This window comes from Nicotiana sylvestris, chromosome 12, assembly GCF_000393655.2.
Source record: "Nicotiana sylvestris chromosome 12, ASM39365v2, whole genome shotgun sequence".
Taxonomy (NCBI): domain Eukaryota; kingdom Viridiplantae; phylum Streptophyta; class Magnoliopsida; order Solanales; family Solanaceae; genus Nicotiana; species Nicotiana sylvestris.
Window position 1 is genome coordinate 129,306,778 of NC_091068.1, and position 19,492 is coordinate 129,326,269.

The 19,492-nt window shown below is 39.5% G+C and overlaps 2 protein-coding genes across 2 annotated transcripts; both read right to left on the minus strand.

Annotated features, from left to right (window-relative positions):
• Window positions 1-1,307: 1,307 nt before the first annotated feature.
• Window positions 1,308-7,201, minus strand: LOC104228013 (syntaxin-71-like). Its single transcript, XM_009780396.2, has 9 exons — window positions 6,874-7,201; window positions 6,664-6,789; window positions 3,172-3,331; window positions 2,429-2,514; window positions 2,227-2,295; window positions 2,105-2,149; window positions 1,960-2,022; window positions 1,784-1,860; window positions 1,308-1,580 (listed from the first exon to the last, which is right to left on the minus strand). The coding sequence occupies exons 1-9, from the start codon at window positions 7,027-7,029 to the stop codon at window positions 1,565-1,567; spliced, it is 798 nt and encodes a 265-aa protein (XP_009778698.1). The 5' UTR covers window positions 7,030-7,201; the 3' UTR covers window positions 1,308-1,564.
• A 10,005-nt stretch (window positions 7,202-17,206) lies between these two features.
• On the minus strand, window positions 17,207-17,896 carry LOC138883718 (uncharacterized). The gene is made up of 2 exons (XM_070164424.1): window positions 17,546-17,896; window positions 17,207-17,479 (listed from the first exon to the last, which is right to left on the minus strand). The coding sequence occupies exons 1-2, from the start codon at window positions 17,894-17,896 to the stop codon at window positions 17,207-17,209; spliced, it is 624 nt and encodes a 207-aa protein (XP_070020525.1).
• Window positions 17,897-19,492: the final 1,596 nt, after the last annotated feature.

The window sequence follows — 19,492 nt, forward strand, 5'->3', positions numbered from 1 at the left end:
AAACAACATGCACGTTCCCCAAAAGCCAAACATCTCGATATTTTTTGGGGACTAACCACACATGGGGCTGTCTTGCTACAATCTATGGGATCCAATGCTACTATGTGATATTTGTAGATTTCATTGTTATTTCGAAGAAAAAAAAGCCTCATTTGTACAACAAAAAGAAGTTAAAATCATTTTTAGATTTCATAGAGCAAATATCATGAGTATAGTCTAAGCTGCTCAAGGGGCTCTCCTGATTGAATAATTACTTAATTTACCCGAGCGGAAAAGGAAAAAAATATTAAGCTCCTACCAAAAAAAGATTTAATATCAGTATGTTCATAGTTCAACATTGCGAGTGTGCGAGCAAAGTTTCAGAAGGTATATGTTAAATGTAAAAGTATTATTAATGATGTGAGGTATTTTTAAAAAAAAAGCGTATAAATTAACCAAAGCAATCAGTATCATAGCGTTAAGAGTATAGTATTGGGAAAAAGATACTGTATAGCCGCTTTCAAAATAATTGCCAAAATTCTTTTAAAATATTTTATACACTTCTTCGGCGACTGAATGTAAATAATTTCTGGAGCGAGCTAAAAGTGATAATACTCCTAAGAGTATATTAGCCCAACAAGCATTACTGAATACTCCGTATGTTTTAGGCTTTTAGCGTGATATATACTTATATTATTTGCACGTTGACTAAACTAGACTAACGCCTTCATTCTTAAAAGTGTGCATTAAAACAAAGAAAATAGAGGGAAATATATATCTCGAACTTTTACCACGCTTTTATATATTTTTTCCATTATTTTATAATAAATGATTATACTTTAAGATTTCATTTTGACAAAAAAAGGTAGTCCTTCTCATGGTCGCTTCAGCGTTCCACTAGTAATTTGGAACGTAATTTCTTCCACCTAATTAATTCGCTTTGATCCTATAATAATCTATTTTTATATGTATGCCAAGCAACACGAAAACAAAAGATGATTACACATTCAATATCTATATCGGACAAGATTGCGATATCAATCTTTGCTTGGAGCTGTCGCCATCTTTAAAATAACAATGTTACATCTATTAATTCGTTCGTCAGAGAAATGTCAGCATAATTTAAGAGGAAATTGGATAGGTTTTGTGTCTTCATGTTATTTTGAAGTTGCTTTATAATTATTTTATAGGGCCGGGTAAAAACGAATATTATAATAAAGAAGAGAGAATACTACTTAGGAAATTAGGTCACGGGACTAAAATATTCGTTATCTAATCACAATCCTTTAATCTTTTGTAAAATGATGATTTCGTTCAATTGGCATTACTGAAAAATAAACAACCCTTCTCCACTAAAACCGGAAATACATTGTCCAAAGATAAAAACAACAATTACTACACCTCAATCTCAAACTAATTAAACACACAAGCAAGTAGAATACGCATGCTAGGCTTAACCATCCATATTAACTTTTTCTTTTTTTTAAATGCACACACACAAACAAAAATATAAACAAATTAATGATAAATAAATGGATCGTGAAGGCCAACATACACGTCGATCCAACATGCATTTAACGGAGTTTTACTTCTTCAAGACACTGCAATTGATGAGAGTCGCCAGTTAGGCTATTTGGTAATTGGTAGTACTCTTGCTGAAGACAGTTTATTTACACTAGTAGAAACTATGAAAAAGGATCAACATATTACACGTAAATCGCGGGCTGACACTCTTAATTGCTGACATTATAAGATGAAATAATGAAACAAAAAGAAAAGGACAAGACAGGATCTGAAAACTTACTTGTACAAATAGGCTGCAATCCCAAGAATGATGATCAGCAAAATGATGTCGATACAAAAGTTTCGACTAGATCTCAGCTGCAAAACAACCAAAGTTTGTCAAACAAAGCTCAGGAGTAATCCTTGTATCAGTGCAGATCACTTACTGCAACTGAATATAGCGGTAATTAAGCTTACCTGGTTAACTGTATCCTTGAGCCTAACGTTGGTATTCTTCAAGTCTGAGGTTGCCTTGTCCACCTATTGAGAAGTCGAACCATATCAATCTTTAGCTATGCTTCTTTCCATATCAAGTATTACATAAAACAGTTAAGTAACCAACCTTTGTGTCAATCTCATCCATCAGAGGAACTTGTCTATCCAACTCCTGCATGCAATGCATCACATCTTTAGTACCTATGTCAATTGGAATGATATAAAATAAAAACCATGAATGCAGCAAACCTCGTTCATATCACTGGCCATGTTTTTCAAAGTATCCAAGCCTTCTGCTATGACCTCCAAACCTTGGTCCTGTGCGACGTGCAAACTTAAATCTTAAACATAGTCCAGGAAGCAGTAAAGAAGCAGTAAACATAACCTCAATTAAGGGGGAAAAAGCCTCATTCAAAGAATTTCATGATAAACAACCGAAAAAAGGACATACCTGTCTCATTTTCCGCATTTCATACTCTTGCCTGAATTGACTTGACTCTTCAGTTTGTTGAAAATATTCATTGTCAAATTGTCCATCTGTAATCCAAGTACACTCCGTAAGTGATCTAACAATCAGCTATAGCCTACGCAAGACGGACTACATGATACTTTTATTTCATGATAAATTATGCCGTTAAAGGCTCATTTTAGGCACACTTAAACCCTGAAGCTAGGTGAGGCTCATGTAGGTGGTTCGCTTCGTTTAGCAAGCTCTTTAGCACAGGTATGCACCTTATCGGCAATAGGCTCTATCTTGAAGAGAGTGGCACTGAACAATAAATATAACTGAAAAAGAGATACATTATTTAAAAAATGTTATGAGTGAATATGTTACTTCTTAGGAAAAAGAATTAAGACCTTTCATATTAGAAACTAGTCACTTAAGCTGCATTAGAAACTTATAACTGCATCTAAACAAAATATTAAATTGGATATTAAACTTAATCCACATGTTTTTTACTACATAAATTTGAAGTTTTTCATTTAATTTTTAATTAGTTTTTCCTTGCATAACATATATTCTTCTATGTTTTTCTTCACTGTGTCTTTCTTTCCTGAAGCTCATGCTTTAATTGCGGTACAGATAGAGCCCCAACAGACCTGGGGCGCTTTTTGCCCTTGACAACACTAAATACGCATGCAGAGAGAACAACTTACAGGAAAATCAGTCAAATGGCAGAAATTATCAATCACCTGAATCAAATTTAATTTCTGTGCGAGAACCTGAAGCTCTCCATCCTCCAGATTGTTTGGGTGGAGCTGCAGAGCCATCTGGTATGGCATTTATTCTATCTGGTAGTGCAAGAACCAAATCATTACGGGCAGCAAGTTCTTCACCCGACAGACCTTTGACCTGAAATTGAGGGTTATTTAGTACCAAGGAAACTATTTAATACCACAGATTACCATATAAATGCAGATTTACTCTTTCGGTAGGGAGGAGAGCAGCAACAGTAGTGAACATTGCAAGAGATATTGGTTATCAAGTAACTGAAAAGTGTGAACATTGCAAGAGATATTAGTTATCAACTAACTGAAAAGAAGATGAACACAGTTCGAAGTGCAACAACCAAAGGTTTCTAAGCTCCATTACTGTCGTCTTTACATTGAGTCCTTGTTTACTCTTATAAATGAAGCAAGCAGCTAAAACAGTTTTGCATATTGAGGTTTAACTCAGACACGTCAGTCAAGACTGAGCAGTACCCACTTGTAACTATACAAAGTAGAATAACGCAACTTCGCCCCTCGGTCCTTTTCTACTCTACAAAGGAAATGTGCTGCAATGACTAGGTTAAGAAACCTTTTTTTTTTTAAATCAGGGTGGAGTAGGTTAAGAAACATGTACGACGCTAGATTACCAGAGCATCAAGATCCACAATCATTTTGGTAATGTCTACCACTAGCTAAAAAAATTAGAAGAGATTATGGCTAGTGGGAATTGAACTAGTGAACTCACAAAGGTTTTGAACCCTCTTAACCACTGAGCTATGCTTTTGGCCTATTACCAAGGGGATTCAAAACATAATATATTTTGAATCCCCTTCTGCCCCCATAAATCCGCCCGTCTACCACCCCAACCATCTCCAGATGAGTCACAAACTTTTCTGGTCAATTACAATCAATAGCTTCTTGGTTTGTTTGGGAGGGGGTATATTATCACCTCTATTCTATCCAATAATTTATGGATACACAGATGGAAGCTTTCAGACTCTTAATCCCTCAATCTGATGGAGTACCATCAACGCAAAACCTCTGAATCCAGCGTTTTGGCATTTTTATCAGATACACTCCTATACTCAGGCCACTTTGCTCAAAATCTTCCAAATTATCTTCAGTTACCTTTTAAGTAGCATGGATATGAAATCAGAACACAACTGATTGTTTGTAACAAAAAGAAATCACCTGGAAACTATATAATGCACGTGCAAATATTATGTCGCTTCAATCTACCAAAGGAGAACATAAAAAAGAAAAATAAATTACTGACAAGTGTACATATACAAGGTATAATTCGTCAATTCCATGGATTCAAGTTATTCTGAGAAACCAAAAGAATAAATTTTAACATTCTGAAAAAGAATGAAAACTGCATACTGGGTATCTAAATTTATTCGCAATTTTTCACCAATCTCGTTTCTTCCTGCCACTTAGTCAAACAAGAGGAAGCAAATTCTAAGTTTTCATAAATTTCCTTACAATAAAAGGACCTTATTTAATTTTTTTCCAAAAGTTGTCTTTAATTAGGGCTGTGTGCAATAATTCAAAATTAAAGTTTTCTGAGTCTCTTTGAGCGACTGGGTGTTTATTTCCCCTTATTCTACCACTCAACTTTACTTCTTTGTGCTCTATTTCCATTCTTCTATCAGCCCTCTTCATCTCTCAAGCTCTCCCACTCCCTTGGACTCTTGTTCTCATAAGATTGACAGCTTCTCTCAGATTGTTCTTGGAATTTCAACCTGCAAATTTCAAGCCAGCAGCCCAACGCAGCATCATCCCTCCCTCCCTCCTCCTCTCTCTCCCTCTCCCACTCTCTCATAGATAGTCTCTCTTCCTTAAGATTGAAGAAGGAAAATAGCATGACCAATTGCATTTTTTGTTTGTATACTACTCTGGAAACCCAACATGTCCCTGGTCAAAAATCCCACCAACCAAAAGACCAAATCATAATAACCAAAAGGAAACCCAAATTGAGGAACCAAAGAATCCTGTAAGTTAATTAAAATTATTGAAAACTGACTGAATGAACAACCTTATTTTCTAGGCTTAACAAAGTATTTTAGCGATATCAGAAATAGGGAAGCCGTACATGATTGTCCTCAGCAAGTGACATGGTTTCCAGAATTTGAGATGTTAGACTCAAGTAAGATTTGGTGAGCCTTCTATTTTTCTTATCTACAGGACAGCCAAATTTAGATTTAGAGATTTTAACATGGTATAAAGGAACACTATAAGTCTATTCCTCCAAAAGTAAAGCAAAGAATGCAACTTGCTGAAATAGTCAGGTACGAGCTCACACAACACCATTAGCTTAGGAGCATCAAGCTATAAAAAGGAGAACTGCATAGTCCGCGAGTTCATCTGGGTTTTCTATTAGTTGCTAACCAGGATAGGAGAATTAAAGTCTTACAACTTATCGGACTTTTGTTCCGGAAAATAGAAACTTGTAATAATTTGTAGTAAACCTGAGTGCTCATATGGCTGATCAAACTCCTGTTGCTATCCATAGTGTTCTTTTTGAAAAGGACTATCTATAGTAATCTTGAACCATTAAAATGAGGAAAAACGAATATTGAAGTTAATGTGCTAAACTGCTAATAGTAAATAGTTATCCCCGAAAACGCCTCACCCATAAGTTCCTTTGTCTTTGGGGAAAAAATTCTCTTTTCATTTTTAGATTCGAAATTCTTCATTTTTTTCTCCGAATTTCCCACTCTTTATATGAGGCAATCGAAGAGGCAGCAAAATAGGAACTTTCGATCAGGGAGAGCTCAACAAGGTCGAGACCAAGATGATGGATATTCCAAGGAAGATCGAAGAAGATGAATGAAGGTTTATACCTACCCCTAACTGGCACTATGAATCCAATCCCATCTACGACATCTGTGTAGCCGTAGATAACCACCCCTCCCCCACCAAATGGTCCCTTTTTTCTAGAAGTGATGTAGCCATGTAGGATGATCAGTACACATCTTATCCGCAAAGCAAATGACCTAACAATACAATATATATCACTGTCAATCAATCAACTACACCACAATAAAAGGTTAGTTGTGATCAGCTATGTGAATCCTATATCTCCATTCCCCTTTATTACAACGCGTCTTGTAGGCACCTTCTAACCAATTCAACATCCTTGTATTTCAATATTTCATAATATATCATCAACCTATGCAACCCTCGTCTTTTCTACGTACTTATGATCATCTATGCTTTTACAAAACTCACATATTACAAACATACAAATCAAAAAGAACAATTTTAAACCGGCTTCCACTCCCCCTCCTTCCAACATTGTTCTTTATCTTACCTTTCATCAAAATCCAGAACCAGTCAACCAAATCAACAATCTCGAAAGATAAACAGATTATGAAAAAGTAATCCAAGTACAACATATCCCATCAGTTAATTTCCAATATCATTACAGAACCAAATCAGCTATAAAAAAAAAGTCAAAGTAAACCACACCTTCCTTACAGCCAACCTCTGCAATTTCGGAACCTCCTCGAGTAACTTGGCTTTAGTTCTCCGAATTTCAGCGTTGATCGCCACAACAGATGCCCTATTTTTCTCATTAGCAGCTGTTTCCGCTTTCTGTAACCGCAAGGAAAAACAAAATGTGTAAAACTAAACCCTAGAACACACACAGACAAAATGTTAAAAAGGTGAATTATTTACCTGAAGAGAAGCTTCGATGTCGGATTCAACGGAAGAATAGAGACGAGCGAAGGCGTCGTCGCCGGCAACGTTGGAATCCTTGTGCTTGTCGATGTCGTACTTGTCATATTTCTTACAGATTGAGTCAACCCGTGTCAGTATATCTATTACGCTCATTTTCCTTCTGATTATTCCACTGCACTTCTTCTTCTTCTCTCACAATTTGTGGAGATCACGAAATAAATACGAACGGGAGATTTTTACTTTGAAGACGGAGAACACACTCTTCAAAATACAGACTGGAGTAATTTTTTTTTTTTTCTTTTCTAAAAGCATAGGGGTCTCTTTCGGGTTTACGGTTTGGGTTTGGGTTTTAATATAGGTAAAAATAGCACGTATAGCCAGTTTTCGGACTGGTCATTCAAAAATAGTCAGTGTTTACCAAGTCAATGAAAAATAGCCACTATTTTGCTACAACAGAGATCGGTCCAGCATAATATACTGGAGTTCGGTGCACATGTGTATGAACTCCAACATATTATGTTGGACCGATATATTTTGCTGGCTCCAGTATAATATACTCGAGACTGGAGCACCGGTGCTCCAAACTCCAGTATATTATGCTGGACCGATATACTTGCTGGAACTCCAGTATATTATGCTAGAGTCCTAGTGTACTTATATTGGAACTCCATCATATTATGTTGGAGTTCCAACATACTTATCCTGGAACTCCAGTATAATATATTGGAGTTCAAGTATACTTATGCTGGAACTCCAGCATAATATACTGGCGTATTTTCCGGGTTTTGAACAGTGTTTTCGCTCAGATTTATACTTACATGAAAAATGGCTAAATTTCGATTACTTTTGAAATTGAGCTATTTTTGAACGACTAGTTGTAAATCTGGCTATTTTTGAATTTCACCCTTAATATAGAGATTTTTGTTTAAGGCACAGTAATACATAGATTGCCCCAGAGACAATTTGTAGGTATTTGGACATAAAAATTGTAATTTTTGAAAAAATAATTATATTTGGAGTTAAAGTTGAAAAATGATATTTGAAATTTGAAATATGTTTGGACATACATTTCACTTGAAAAAATGTTGCATTTTTTTGAGCGGGAAACTTTTTTTTTCCTGAAAATAAAGATTTGATATTAAAAAACTCATTATCGAAAATTTTCTAAAAACTTGCAAAATTTTATAGAAAAATATATTTTTGGAAAAAAAATATGTATGGACAAAACGGTGCCTTAGACAAATTTGGTGCACGAAATATTATTGGGCTTAAAAGGCAAAAAGACTAACGTGCTGAACGAAATTCTGTTCTTGACCCGCCAATGAATATAGATTTTCATCGAGACACTTAATATGTTTGAAATTAATGTTTTAAATGTCTTTAATAGTCGACTAAACTTATACGGTGTTGGTATCATAGACGGAGCTAGCCTATTGTATTCGCCTAGATCCAGTCACTTCCGCTTAAATATTATATTTATATTAAAAAAATTATTAAATTTGTATTAATATTTAATTATGAGACTAATAACTAAGACGAGCTATGAGTTCTGTAAAAAATTTAGAATCCTTAAATTCTGTCTCCGCCTTTAAATTTCACCAAATCCCATGATGTTGATCCTGGAGCCTTTCGGTCAATGATGACAGTGAAGGAATTGGAATAGCTTAAGTCTAAGTTCGGCCTTCCCAATCACATTAAATTAATCCATGCTGGGTGGGATACAGTGCAGGTCCACCGTCCTGGGTATTACGCCTTCTACGCCTACCCCTTCCAAGTCGGCTACTCTCTCCCTCTTCTTCCATTAGCGGAGGAATTCTATCGTTATTATGGTATTTTCCCAGCTCATCTCGCGCCGTACGTTTATAAACTTATAAAGATGCTTACCAAATTTGTCGAGCTAGCCAGGGTCGAGTTGACACTTCAGCACTTAATACATCTGTTCGCCCCTAACTTTTATAGGGGAACGATGTTGGATAATTGGGTAATTAATAATTTTTTGGCGGGAGATTAGATAATTAATTAGAAGTTTGTGGATAATTATTTAAGTGAGATTTTGGATAATCATTAGGGGACAACACTTCCATGCGAGATTGTAGAATTATGGCAGCAAATTGCCATCTAATTAGGTGCTTAAGGAGGTGGTGACAGAAATTTAAAGATATGGGCACCTTATCTCATTCTTGTTGAAGAATTCTATTAAAAGACTTCTCTTTAATTCACAAAATGGAATAGAGATGTTTTACATCTACTAAGTAACGGGTGAGGCTTCAGCAAAGAAATTATACGAGATTATCATGTAATAGCAGCGCGAGATGCAATTCTAAAAGAGCACGGTCCAACTTTCTCAATAATATCATACGGATTTTTCCCTACTTCGATCCACCGTTAAGTATTTTCGCAAAAGACGTGTGTTAGAGGGATTATGGTTAGAGAATTGATTCAGGTATGTTAAGGCTATCCCTTCTTTCTTTTTGGCATGATCCAAATGATACAAACTAAACGAGCAAACACACAGCTTTCATAAATGACTCTATTCATAGAAGTACTAGGGGTGTCTAAGTTCTTGATTCCCCATGTGACATATTATTATATTTTCTGTTCATGAGTCTCAAAAAAATACGTAGTTGATAAAGTTTATCCGAAAGGTATATTAATCTTAATTAATATATTTCTTATGCATTTCATTCATTTATACATGTACATTGACCCATGACCAGATGACGTTATATACGTATATATTATATGTATATGGGATATGAAAAAAGGTTATGATGCTATATACGCACCACCACTTGATCAGCTGGTATACGTTGATGATTTTGCCCATAGTGGCCGAGTTGATATGATGGGATGCCCTCAGAGGCTTGATGATATTATGTACACATATACCTATGCATGGTATGATATTTATACGCATATGCATGATATTTTAAATAATAAATGATTCACAGAGCTATTCAGACTTACATGTCAAGTCTTTTACTCCATGTTTCTCTCATGACTTTTATTTACTAATGTTCATTAGTTACATAATCGGTACTTTATTTGTACTGACGTTCCTTTTGCCTGAGGATGCTGCGTTTCATGCCCGCAGGTCCCGATAGACAGGTTGAGAGTCCTCCAAGTACGCTACCAGCTCAGCGAAAGGTGTTGATGCGCTCCATTTGCTCCGGAGTTGCTTATTTGGTGAGTATGATTAGTACATGTATTGATTGGTATGGCGGACCCTTGTCCCGACCTTTATGATATTATGTACTCTTAGAGGTTTGTAGACAAATATCATGTATATGAAAGATTGTATGGCTTTGTCGGCCTATGTTTGAGTATATAGAGGATCATGCCAGCCTTATAGGCTCATATGTCATATGTATAAGTTTGTATTACACATTGGGTCATCCTATATCGAGTGTTCCCTCATATTTCACTCTAGTTATCTCACAGCATCCCTCTCCATTTCATTTACGTATAATAGTATGACACGAAAGATATGTTATGTTGGTACTCAGTTGAGTAAGGCACCGGGTATCCGTCGCGGTCCATCGGTTTCGGTCGTGACAAAAGTGATATCAGAGTAGTTCTGTCCTAGGGAGTCTTCAAGCCGTGTCTAGTAGAGTCTTGTTTATGGGTGTGTTGTGCACCACACTTATAAGAAAAAGGATAGAGGGCATTTAGTACGGTCACTCTTTCTTCTTACTCTAGATCGTGTGGTAGAGCTTAGTCATAGAAATTCAAATTCCTAAATTCTATTATATTCGTCATACAACCACACCTACATCCAAAAAGACAGTTGATAAGAGATTGAATGTGACTGTAGAAGAGTTGAGTCAGAGGAACTCGATTTTTCATAATGCTTATGATGAGTATTAGGTCTTCAACAATTCATGTGTGTACTAGGATGTGTAAGCTTCTTGATAAGGAGCCTTAAGGCATGACCATCTATCCACCCTTATGATAAAAAGCAATGAGAGAATCAGAAGGTATATGCAAGTTTCAACAAGTAAAAGAAGCAAGGTGAAAAAGGGTACGAGGTACCCAGCTAGTGAAGATTATCATTATTTACCATTCAGGAAGAGAGATATAAGCATTTTGAGTTACCTTCAAATGAAACCACGGTATGTACAATTGGCCACACCCATCTCAGTTATGCCCTATGGGGGCTAACATAAGTAGTATAAGAGAAGAACGGATACCTGGATCCGATTGGGGTTAGAGTGACCCAAAATGGTGGATGGATTATTTCTGTTAGTTAATATTTCCGAAGAATATTGTAAATATGCTAATAGATCTCCTTGTGAGACACCCAGATGGTGCGCTCTAGAATAATACAGCTAGATATGAATACTAGAATGTTAAAAAAAATTACAAAGATAGGCACTGAAATCCTGGAAGAGATAAATATTACCGTAGTATGGCTCCCATCTCTAGTAGAGAGAGAATATTAGGCAACTCGAAGAGCCAGTGGATGAAGCAAAGGGATCTAAAAGCAAAAGAATATCTTGTTGAAGTTTTCAGAATGAAGTGATAGACAAAAATATTAGCAGGGAAATAAGAAGAGAGTTAATGAAGGATTATGAGTAAGATGTGATACATGGATGACAACGGTAGAAAAAAATGAAAAATGACAGTATTACAAAGTCTATAGTAAAGTAAAGAAAAAGACGAGAGGTGATAGGCCTTGAGATAACAAAAAAGTATAGGCTATAAAGTCATATCCTCATTTCGAAAAATAAGTCTGTGACTCCAACGTGATTACCAAAAGGAAAAGTTAGACCTAGAGTAATAGAAATCAGTATGGACTGGTGAACAAGATAAACTAAATATGAATTAGGTATTGAGTGATTTGATAATAGTCGGCATTATGAGAAATTCAGAGATTGCGTTCCTGCAATAATAGAATGGATGACAAAAGAATATTTATGAGAAATTCAGAGAATGGTCATTCAGGAAGATGCTTCCCTGAAGCAAGCAATCTGAGCAAAGTTAAGCTTAAGGGACTGTGCGTGCCAGATACACTAGGTGTCTCCCTCATGAGTAAGAAATTTTGTTATCCTTGGTACAAAAGGATTTCTGCAAGGCGAGTAAGGGTCATCGATGATGTGAAAAGATGCCAAAGATGAAGAGGTAAAATATCTATACATTGATCATCGTAGCACTAAATCTCAGTACTCCCCCAAAGGGGAAATATGGAGTGATGTGGCATTAAGTTAGAATTAAGTGGTTCTAGTAATTATAGAATGGTAAAGGAAGAATGCGATAAAAATGAGAAAGGGATGAGATTGCACTTATTCAAATCCTATAGATATGCAAAGATTTCAGAACATTATGCAAGCACGTCAAGGAAAGAAAGTGCGGGTTCCTGTCTGAGATGTTATTGATAAATAAGGAGCCAGTGCTAGAGGTAAGTTAAGACAAAGGAAATAACCAAGAAAGATTACGCAAAATATTGATATGAGAATGGCCCAACGAGTAGTTAGTAGTTGATTCAGGAAGAGCTTAGTTATGGCTAGACAAGAGGTTACAGACAAATCAACATATCATGCAAGATAAACATATTAAAACCCAATATAGTGATTTTGGACTCGCAATTATGACATTGTAATACTTGAGAAATATTCAGATAGGAGTTGGGGTAGTTAAAGGTACCATATGAGTGTTACGAAAATAAAAGAGAGTGCCACTGGGAAGATAGTCAAAATATCAGTTTAGAAGCAACCCTACAAGCACAAGGGCGTGGAGGTAAGTAACTACGGATAATTATAGGTAAGTACGAACATCAAAAATTCTATCGGGAAGACAATGTAATAAGCTTGCAGCGTTACAAGAGTCAGAGGGTCCTCCCTAATTACTACAATGAAAGACTAGCTGAGGAAATAAGGAAGAAGGCTTCAACCTAAACATAGTAACTTGAAGAAGAAATGCTCATGTAAAAACGGTCTCATTACAACATTCTATGCACTCCATAAAAAAGTGGCACCTACTGTGACTAATGAACGAGAAGTAAAGGAAAAAGTAATATTCGAGATCATATGAGTTGCATGAAAACTCTGGCATGCATGGGAACTAAGATAAGCTTAGTATGCACGCAACAAGGAGGCAGAAAGACCAGGAAAGGTAATAGCTTACGTTTAAAGAAAGCTAAGAAGGAACAAAAGGAATTATTCGATCAATGATCCAAAGTTAGTTACGTTATGTGCGCACTTAAGAGTTCGGAGTATTATCCATGCAGCATATATGTTGACAATCATACAGCCGCAGAAGATTCCGGTATAAGTTAAGAGAAAGAATTGAGCCCAGGTCATAGATAAAGGATTGAATTATTAGAAGATTGTATCATAGATATTCCATAGCATCCATAAAGGGCTAAAGTAATAACTAATATCATGAGTTGTAGATTGGAAGATAGCTTAAGCTTACATAAAGGCTGATCAGAGGGAAGAGAAAACTAAAGAGTTACATCAACTAAGGGCAACGGGGTTCTAAAAGGCAAAACGACCAGTCGGGTCATTACATTCTCCACCTCTTAAACAAATGTTCGTCCTCGAACGAACATAGAAAAGTACTTGAGTTGCTGAATAAATGTGGATATCTGCTCTGTATGTCCTCCTCGGACTCTCAGGTCGCCTCCTCGATTGGTTGGCCCCTCCATTGGACCCTCACCGCGGAAATCCTCTTGGACCTCAACTGGCGATCCTGTCTATCAATAATGGCAACTGGCTCATCCTCATAACCCAAACTCTCATCCAGCTAAATAGTACTGAAATCTAACACGTGGGATAGGTCGGCATGATACTTCCGAAGCATCGATACATGAAAAACCGGATGAACTCCCGATAAGATAGGGGTAAAGCTAGCTCGTAAGCAATCTCCCCAACTCGCCTCAACACCTCAAATGGGCCAATAAACCTTGGGCTTAGCTTGCCTTTCTTCCCGAATCTCATAACGCCCTTCATTGGCGAGACTTTCAAGAGGACCTTCTTGCCAACCACGAATGATACATCACACGCCTTCTGATCCACATAGCTCTTCTGTCTGGACTGAGCTGTGCGAAGCCTTTCCTAAATCAACTTTACCTTGTCCAAGGCATCCTGTACCAAATCTGTACCGTATAACTTAGCCTCACCAGGCTCAAACTACCCGATAGGAGAACGACAACGTTGACCATATAAAGCCTCGTATGGAGCCATCTCTATGCTGGACTGATAACTGTTGTTGTACGCAAACTCCGCCAAGGGCAAGAACTGATCTCACTGCCCTCCAAAGTCAATCACACATGCTCTAAGCATGTACTCTAAAATCTGAACTGCCTGCTCCGACTGGACGTCGGTCTGTGGATGAAATGTCGTGCTAAGCTCCATGCGGGTTCCCAACTCACCCCGAACAGCTTTCTAGAAATGCGAAGTGAACTGAGGGCCTCTATCTGATATGATGGAAACAAGCACACCGTGCAATCGGACTATCTCCCGAATGTAGATCTGAGCATACCTCTCTGCTGTATAAGTAGTCACCACCGGAATAAAGTGGGCCGACTTGGTCAACCTGTCAACAATGACCCACACTGAATCAAACTTCTGCAAAGTCCGGGGCAACCCAACTACGAAATCCATAGTAATGGGCTCCCACTTCCACTCTAGTATAGGCATCTGCTAAAGTAGGCAACCCAGCCGCTAGTGTTCATACTTGACCTGCTGACAATTCAAACACCTAGCTACATACTCCACTATGTCTTTCTTCATCCTCCGCCACCAATAATGCTGCCTCAAGTCACGATACATTTTCGTAGCTCCCGGATAAATGGAATACCGCGAACTATGTACCTCCTCTAGAATCTTCTCCCTCAGACCATCAACATTAGGAACACATAGACGACCTTGGAGTCGCCAAACACCATCCTTTCCAATAGAAACCTCCTTGGCACCTCCCTGAAGCACCATCTCTCTAAGAATTGCCAAATGTGGATCATCGAACTGTCGGGCCTTGATCTGCCCCAATAATGAAGACTGAACAACCGCACACACAAGAACTCAGCTGGGCTCTGAAATATCCAACCTCACAAGTCTGTTAGCCAAGGACCGGATGTCCAAAGCTTGTGGTCTCTCCTCCGCTGGAATAAATGCCAAGCTACCCATACTTTCTGCCTTCCTGCTTAAGGCATCCGCGACCATATTAGCCTTGCCCGAATGATAAAGAATGTTGATGTTATAATCCTTCAGTAACTCAAGCCACCTGTGCTGCCTCAAATTAAGATCCCTCTATTTGAACAAATGCTGTAAGCTGCGATGATCCGTATAAACCTCACATGACACCCCATACAGATAATGCCTCCATATCTTAAGAGCATGAATGATCGCAGCCAACTCTAGATCGTGCACAACATAATTCTTCTCATGAACCTTTAGCTACGCGAAGCATAGGCAAAAACTCGCCCATCCTACATCAATACACATCCCAATCCAACGCACGAAGCGTCGTAATATACCGTATACATCCCTGAATCGGAAGGCAACACAAGAACTGGTGCTATAGTCAAAGCTGTCTTGAGCTTCTAAAAGCTTGCCTCACAATCATCAGACCAATGGAAAGGAGCACCCTTCTGGGTTAATCTAGTCAGAGGTGATGCAATAGATGAAAAGCCCTGCACGAATCATCTATAATAACCTACTAACCCTAGGAAACTCCTAATCTCGGTTACCGAAGTAGGACGTGGCCAACTCTGAACTGCCTCAATCTTCTTGGGGTCCACCTTAATACCCTCTCCTAACATAATATGCCCAAAGAATGCCACTGACTCTAGCCAGAACTCACACTTGGAGAACTTAGCATATAGCTTCTGCTCTCGCAAGGTCTAAAGCACTACCCTCAAATGTTGCTCGTGCTCCCCCAGGCTATGGGAGTATATCAAGATGTCGTCAATGAAGACGACGACAAATGAATCAATGTAAGGCATGAATACCCTATTCATCAAGTCCATGAATGTTGTTGGGGTGTTAGTCAAGCCAAAGGACATCACCGGGAACTCATAGTGGCCATATTCATAGACAGTGTTTGGAACATCCGAGTCACGAATCTTCAGCTGATGATACCCTGACCTCAAGTCAATCTTGGAGAACACCCTAACACCCTGCAACTGGTCGAACAAATCATCGATACGAGGCAACAGATACTTGTTTTTGATGGTGACTTTGTTCAACTGGTGGTAATCAATGCACATCCGTATAGTTCCATCCTTCTTCTTCACAAATAACGCTGGTGCACCCCAAGGCGGTACACTAGGTCTAACAAACCCCTTTGCTAACAATTCCTCAAGATGCTTCTTCAACTCTTTCAACTCCTTCAGAGCCATACAGTACGGTGGGATAGATATAGGCTGGGTGCCTGGAGCCAAATCAATGTAGAAATCAATATCACGATCCGGTGGCATGCCAGGAAGATCATAAGAAAATACATCGGCAAACTCTCAAACTACTGGAACTAAATCAATCGTCGGAGACTCTACGATGGTGTCTCGAACATAATCCAAATAAGCCAAATACCCCTTCTCGATCATTTGCCGAGCCGTCAGGAAAGAGATAACCCGACTAGATGTATCAACTGTGGAACCCTTCCACTCCAACCTCAGTAACCCTGGCACTGCTAAAGTAACAGTCTTGGCATGGCAATCTAGGACGGCGTGATATGGGGATAGCCAATCCATGCCCAGGATGATCTCAAAGTCGATCATATCAAGCAACAGGAGGTTCTCTCTAGTATCGAAACCATAGAATGTGACCACACAAGACTGGTAGATCTGATCCACAACCACAGAATCACCAATAGGAGTGAACACATGAATAGGAGTGCCCAAAGGCTCAGGAGAAATAACCAGGAAATGAGCAAACAGAGATGATACATATGAATAAGTAGACCCTAGGTCAAATAATACTGAAGCATCTCTACCGCCGACGGAAATAATACATGTGATGATGGCATCTGAGGCCAATACATCTGGCCTGGCCGGAAGGGCGTAAAATCTGGTTGGAGTGCTGGCTGGCTGGCCTCCACCTGACTGAGCAATAGCTGGTTGATCTCTCTCTGCCTGGCCTTCACCTCTAGGATGACCCTTACCAGTCTGCCCTCCACCTCTAGGTGGTGGGGCAGCCGGTGCTGAAATCATAGGTTGTTGACCCTACTACACTGCCTTGCCCCGAAGTCTGGGGCAGGTCCTCTTCATATGACCCGGATCTCCACACTCATAATATACTCTCGGCACCATAGCCTGTTGCCTTGAAGTCCGAGACTGCTGACCCGAATACCCACTGGAAGATCCCTGGATAGCCGGTAGGCGATACGAACTCTACGGCGCGGCATTGAAGTGAGCACTGGGAGAATCCTGATGACCAGCATACCCGCCGGAGGAACCCTGAACAGCTGGTGGGCGGTAAGAACTCTCCGGCATCGCATTGAAATAAGGACTCACTGGAGCACCTTGGGGAGGGGGTGGTGGTGCTGAATACAAGGGCCTGCTGGGCTGACCCTTCCCGAAGTGACCTCTACCCCTAGCTGGGGAACCTCTGAACTCTCCTGAAAACCAGGCCCTCTTGTTAGGCTGAATCTGCTCTCTACCCCTCTGTCAATACCCCTCAATCCTGTGAGCAATCTCTACCACTAGCTGATACTCAGTACGCATCTCCACCTCTTGAGCCATGCTAGCTCGAATACTGGGGTGCAACCCCGCAACAAATCTCTGCACTCTCTCTGCATCTGTGGGAAGTATCATGAGTGCATGGCGATACAACTCAGAGAACCTCGCCTTATAATCGGTCACAGACATCTGACACTGCTCAAGATACTCAAACTGGTACCGTAGCTCTTCCCTCTTAGAGGGTGGAATATACCTATCCAAGATTAACTGGGTAAATTGACCCCAAGTGAGGGGAGGAGAACCTGCTGGCCTACCGAAAATGTAGGACTGCCACCATCTATGGGCCTTGCCCTCTAGCTGAAAAGTAGTGAAGTCAACTCCATGCGACTCCAATATCCTCATGTTGTGCAGTCTGTCCCAGCACTTGTCAATAAAATCTTGGGCATCTTCATGACTCTCACCCCCGAAGATAGGAGGGTGAAGTCTAGTCCATCTATCCAATAACTTCTGCGGGTCACCGTCCGCAGCTGGTCTGAGCTAGGGTGCCACTGGAGCAACTGATTGTGCCCCATCTGCGGGTAGTGCACCCGGTGTCTGATACACTGCAGCTGCATGTCCAGGAGCCTGAGCAGTAGGGGTCTATGCTCCCCCTCCTACCTGTGATGTAGCTGGATCTGCTGGAAATAAACCAGCCTGAGTCATAGAATCCATGAACCGCAACATATGGCCCATGACCTCCTGGGATCCCGGTATTGTCATAAAGTCCGTCGGGGTAGGCTCAGCTGTGGGCACCTCGCCCTGCTCCTCGATGATAGGATCTCTCGCGGGATCTGCGGGTGGTACTACTGGGATAACTCTAGGACGCCCTCGTCCCCTACCATGGGCCGGTGCCCTCCCCCAGCCTCTACCTCGACCTCTAGCAATAGGGAGAGCAGCTTTGCCCGGGTCTGGAACATCAGTCGTGCGTGTCCTCACCATCTGTGAGAGAATAAAAGAGGGAAATTAAGCATACCAACCACTGCACGATAGGAAATGAATAAAGAGTAGTTTTCCTAACACCCTATAGCCTCTCGAAGATAAATACAGACGTCTCTGTACTGATCCACAAGACTCTATTAGGTTTGCCCATAACTTGTGATACCTACATGAACCTAGTACTCTGATACCATGTTGTCACAACCCATTTCCATAATAGGTCATGATGGCGCCCAACACCATTGTCGGGAAAGCCAACGTGGAAAAATACTAAATAAGCTCTCATTTACTTTTATCCAAAAATAGTTTCAATGATTCCTTAAGTTGTAATAAAATCAGAAATGATCGGTAAAGCCGAAAATAATCATACAACCCCAAAAATAATACGGTCTACTAATGTGTGTGCCAAGACCTGATGCCACAAGCTATGGGCAACTAGTAGAATATACAAAAGAATCACACTATCATACTGTCCGAAATAGAATAGATAGCAAAAATACATAAGAGAGACTCCTTCAGGCTGCTGAACGGCATGGGAAGGGAAGCAGCTCACCGTAGAAGTCTCGAAATCCGCTCAGTGATACGCACCAGACTGATAGCCAGATACACATGCCTCAGATCCTGTACAATTAAGTACAGAAGTATAGTATGAGTATATAAACAATATATACCCAGTAAGTATCTTATCTAATCTCGAAGAAGTAGAGACGAGAGGTCGATTTGATACTTACTAGGGTCAAATAATATGAGAAAAGAATTTATAATAAGTATGGATAGCACAATTTAATAACATTGTATGGCAGGGAATAACAGTTCTTCTTCCAAGTAATATCATGGGTATCCATTTACGTTTCAAGGCATACATGAAGTTCAGTCCACAGAGAAATACTAAGTAAAGCATGCGCAAGTAACACCGAGGGACGTACGACCCGATCCAACATAAAAGTAAATTGTGCACTGCCGAGGGTCGAACAGATCAAACCATAGATGCATCTATTACCCCCGCTCGTGAATCACACGTGT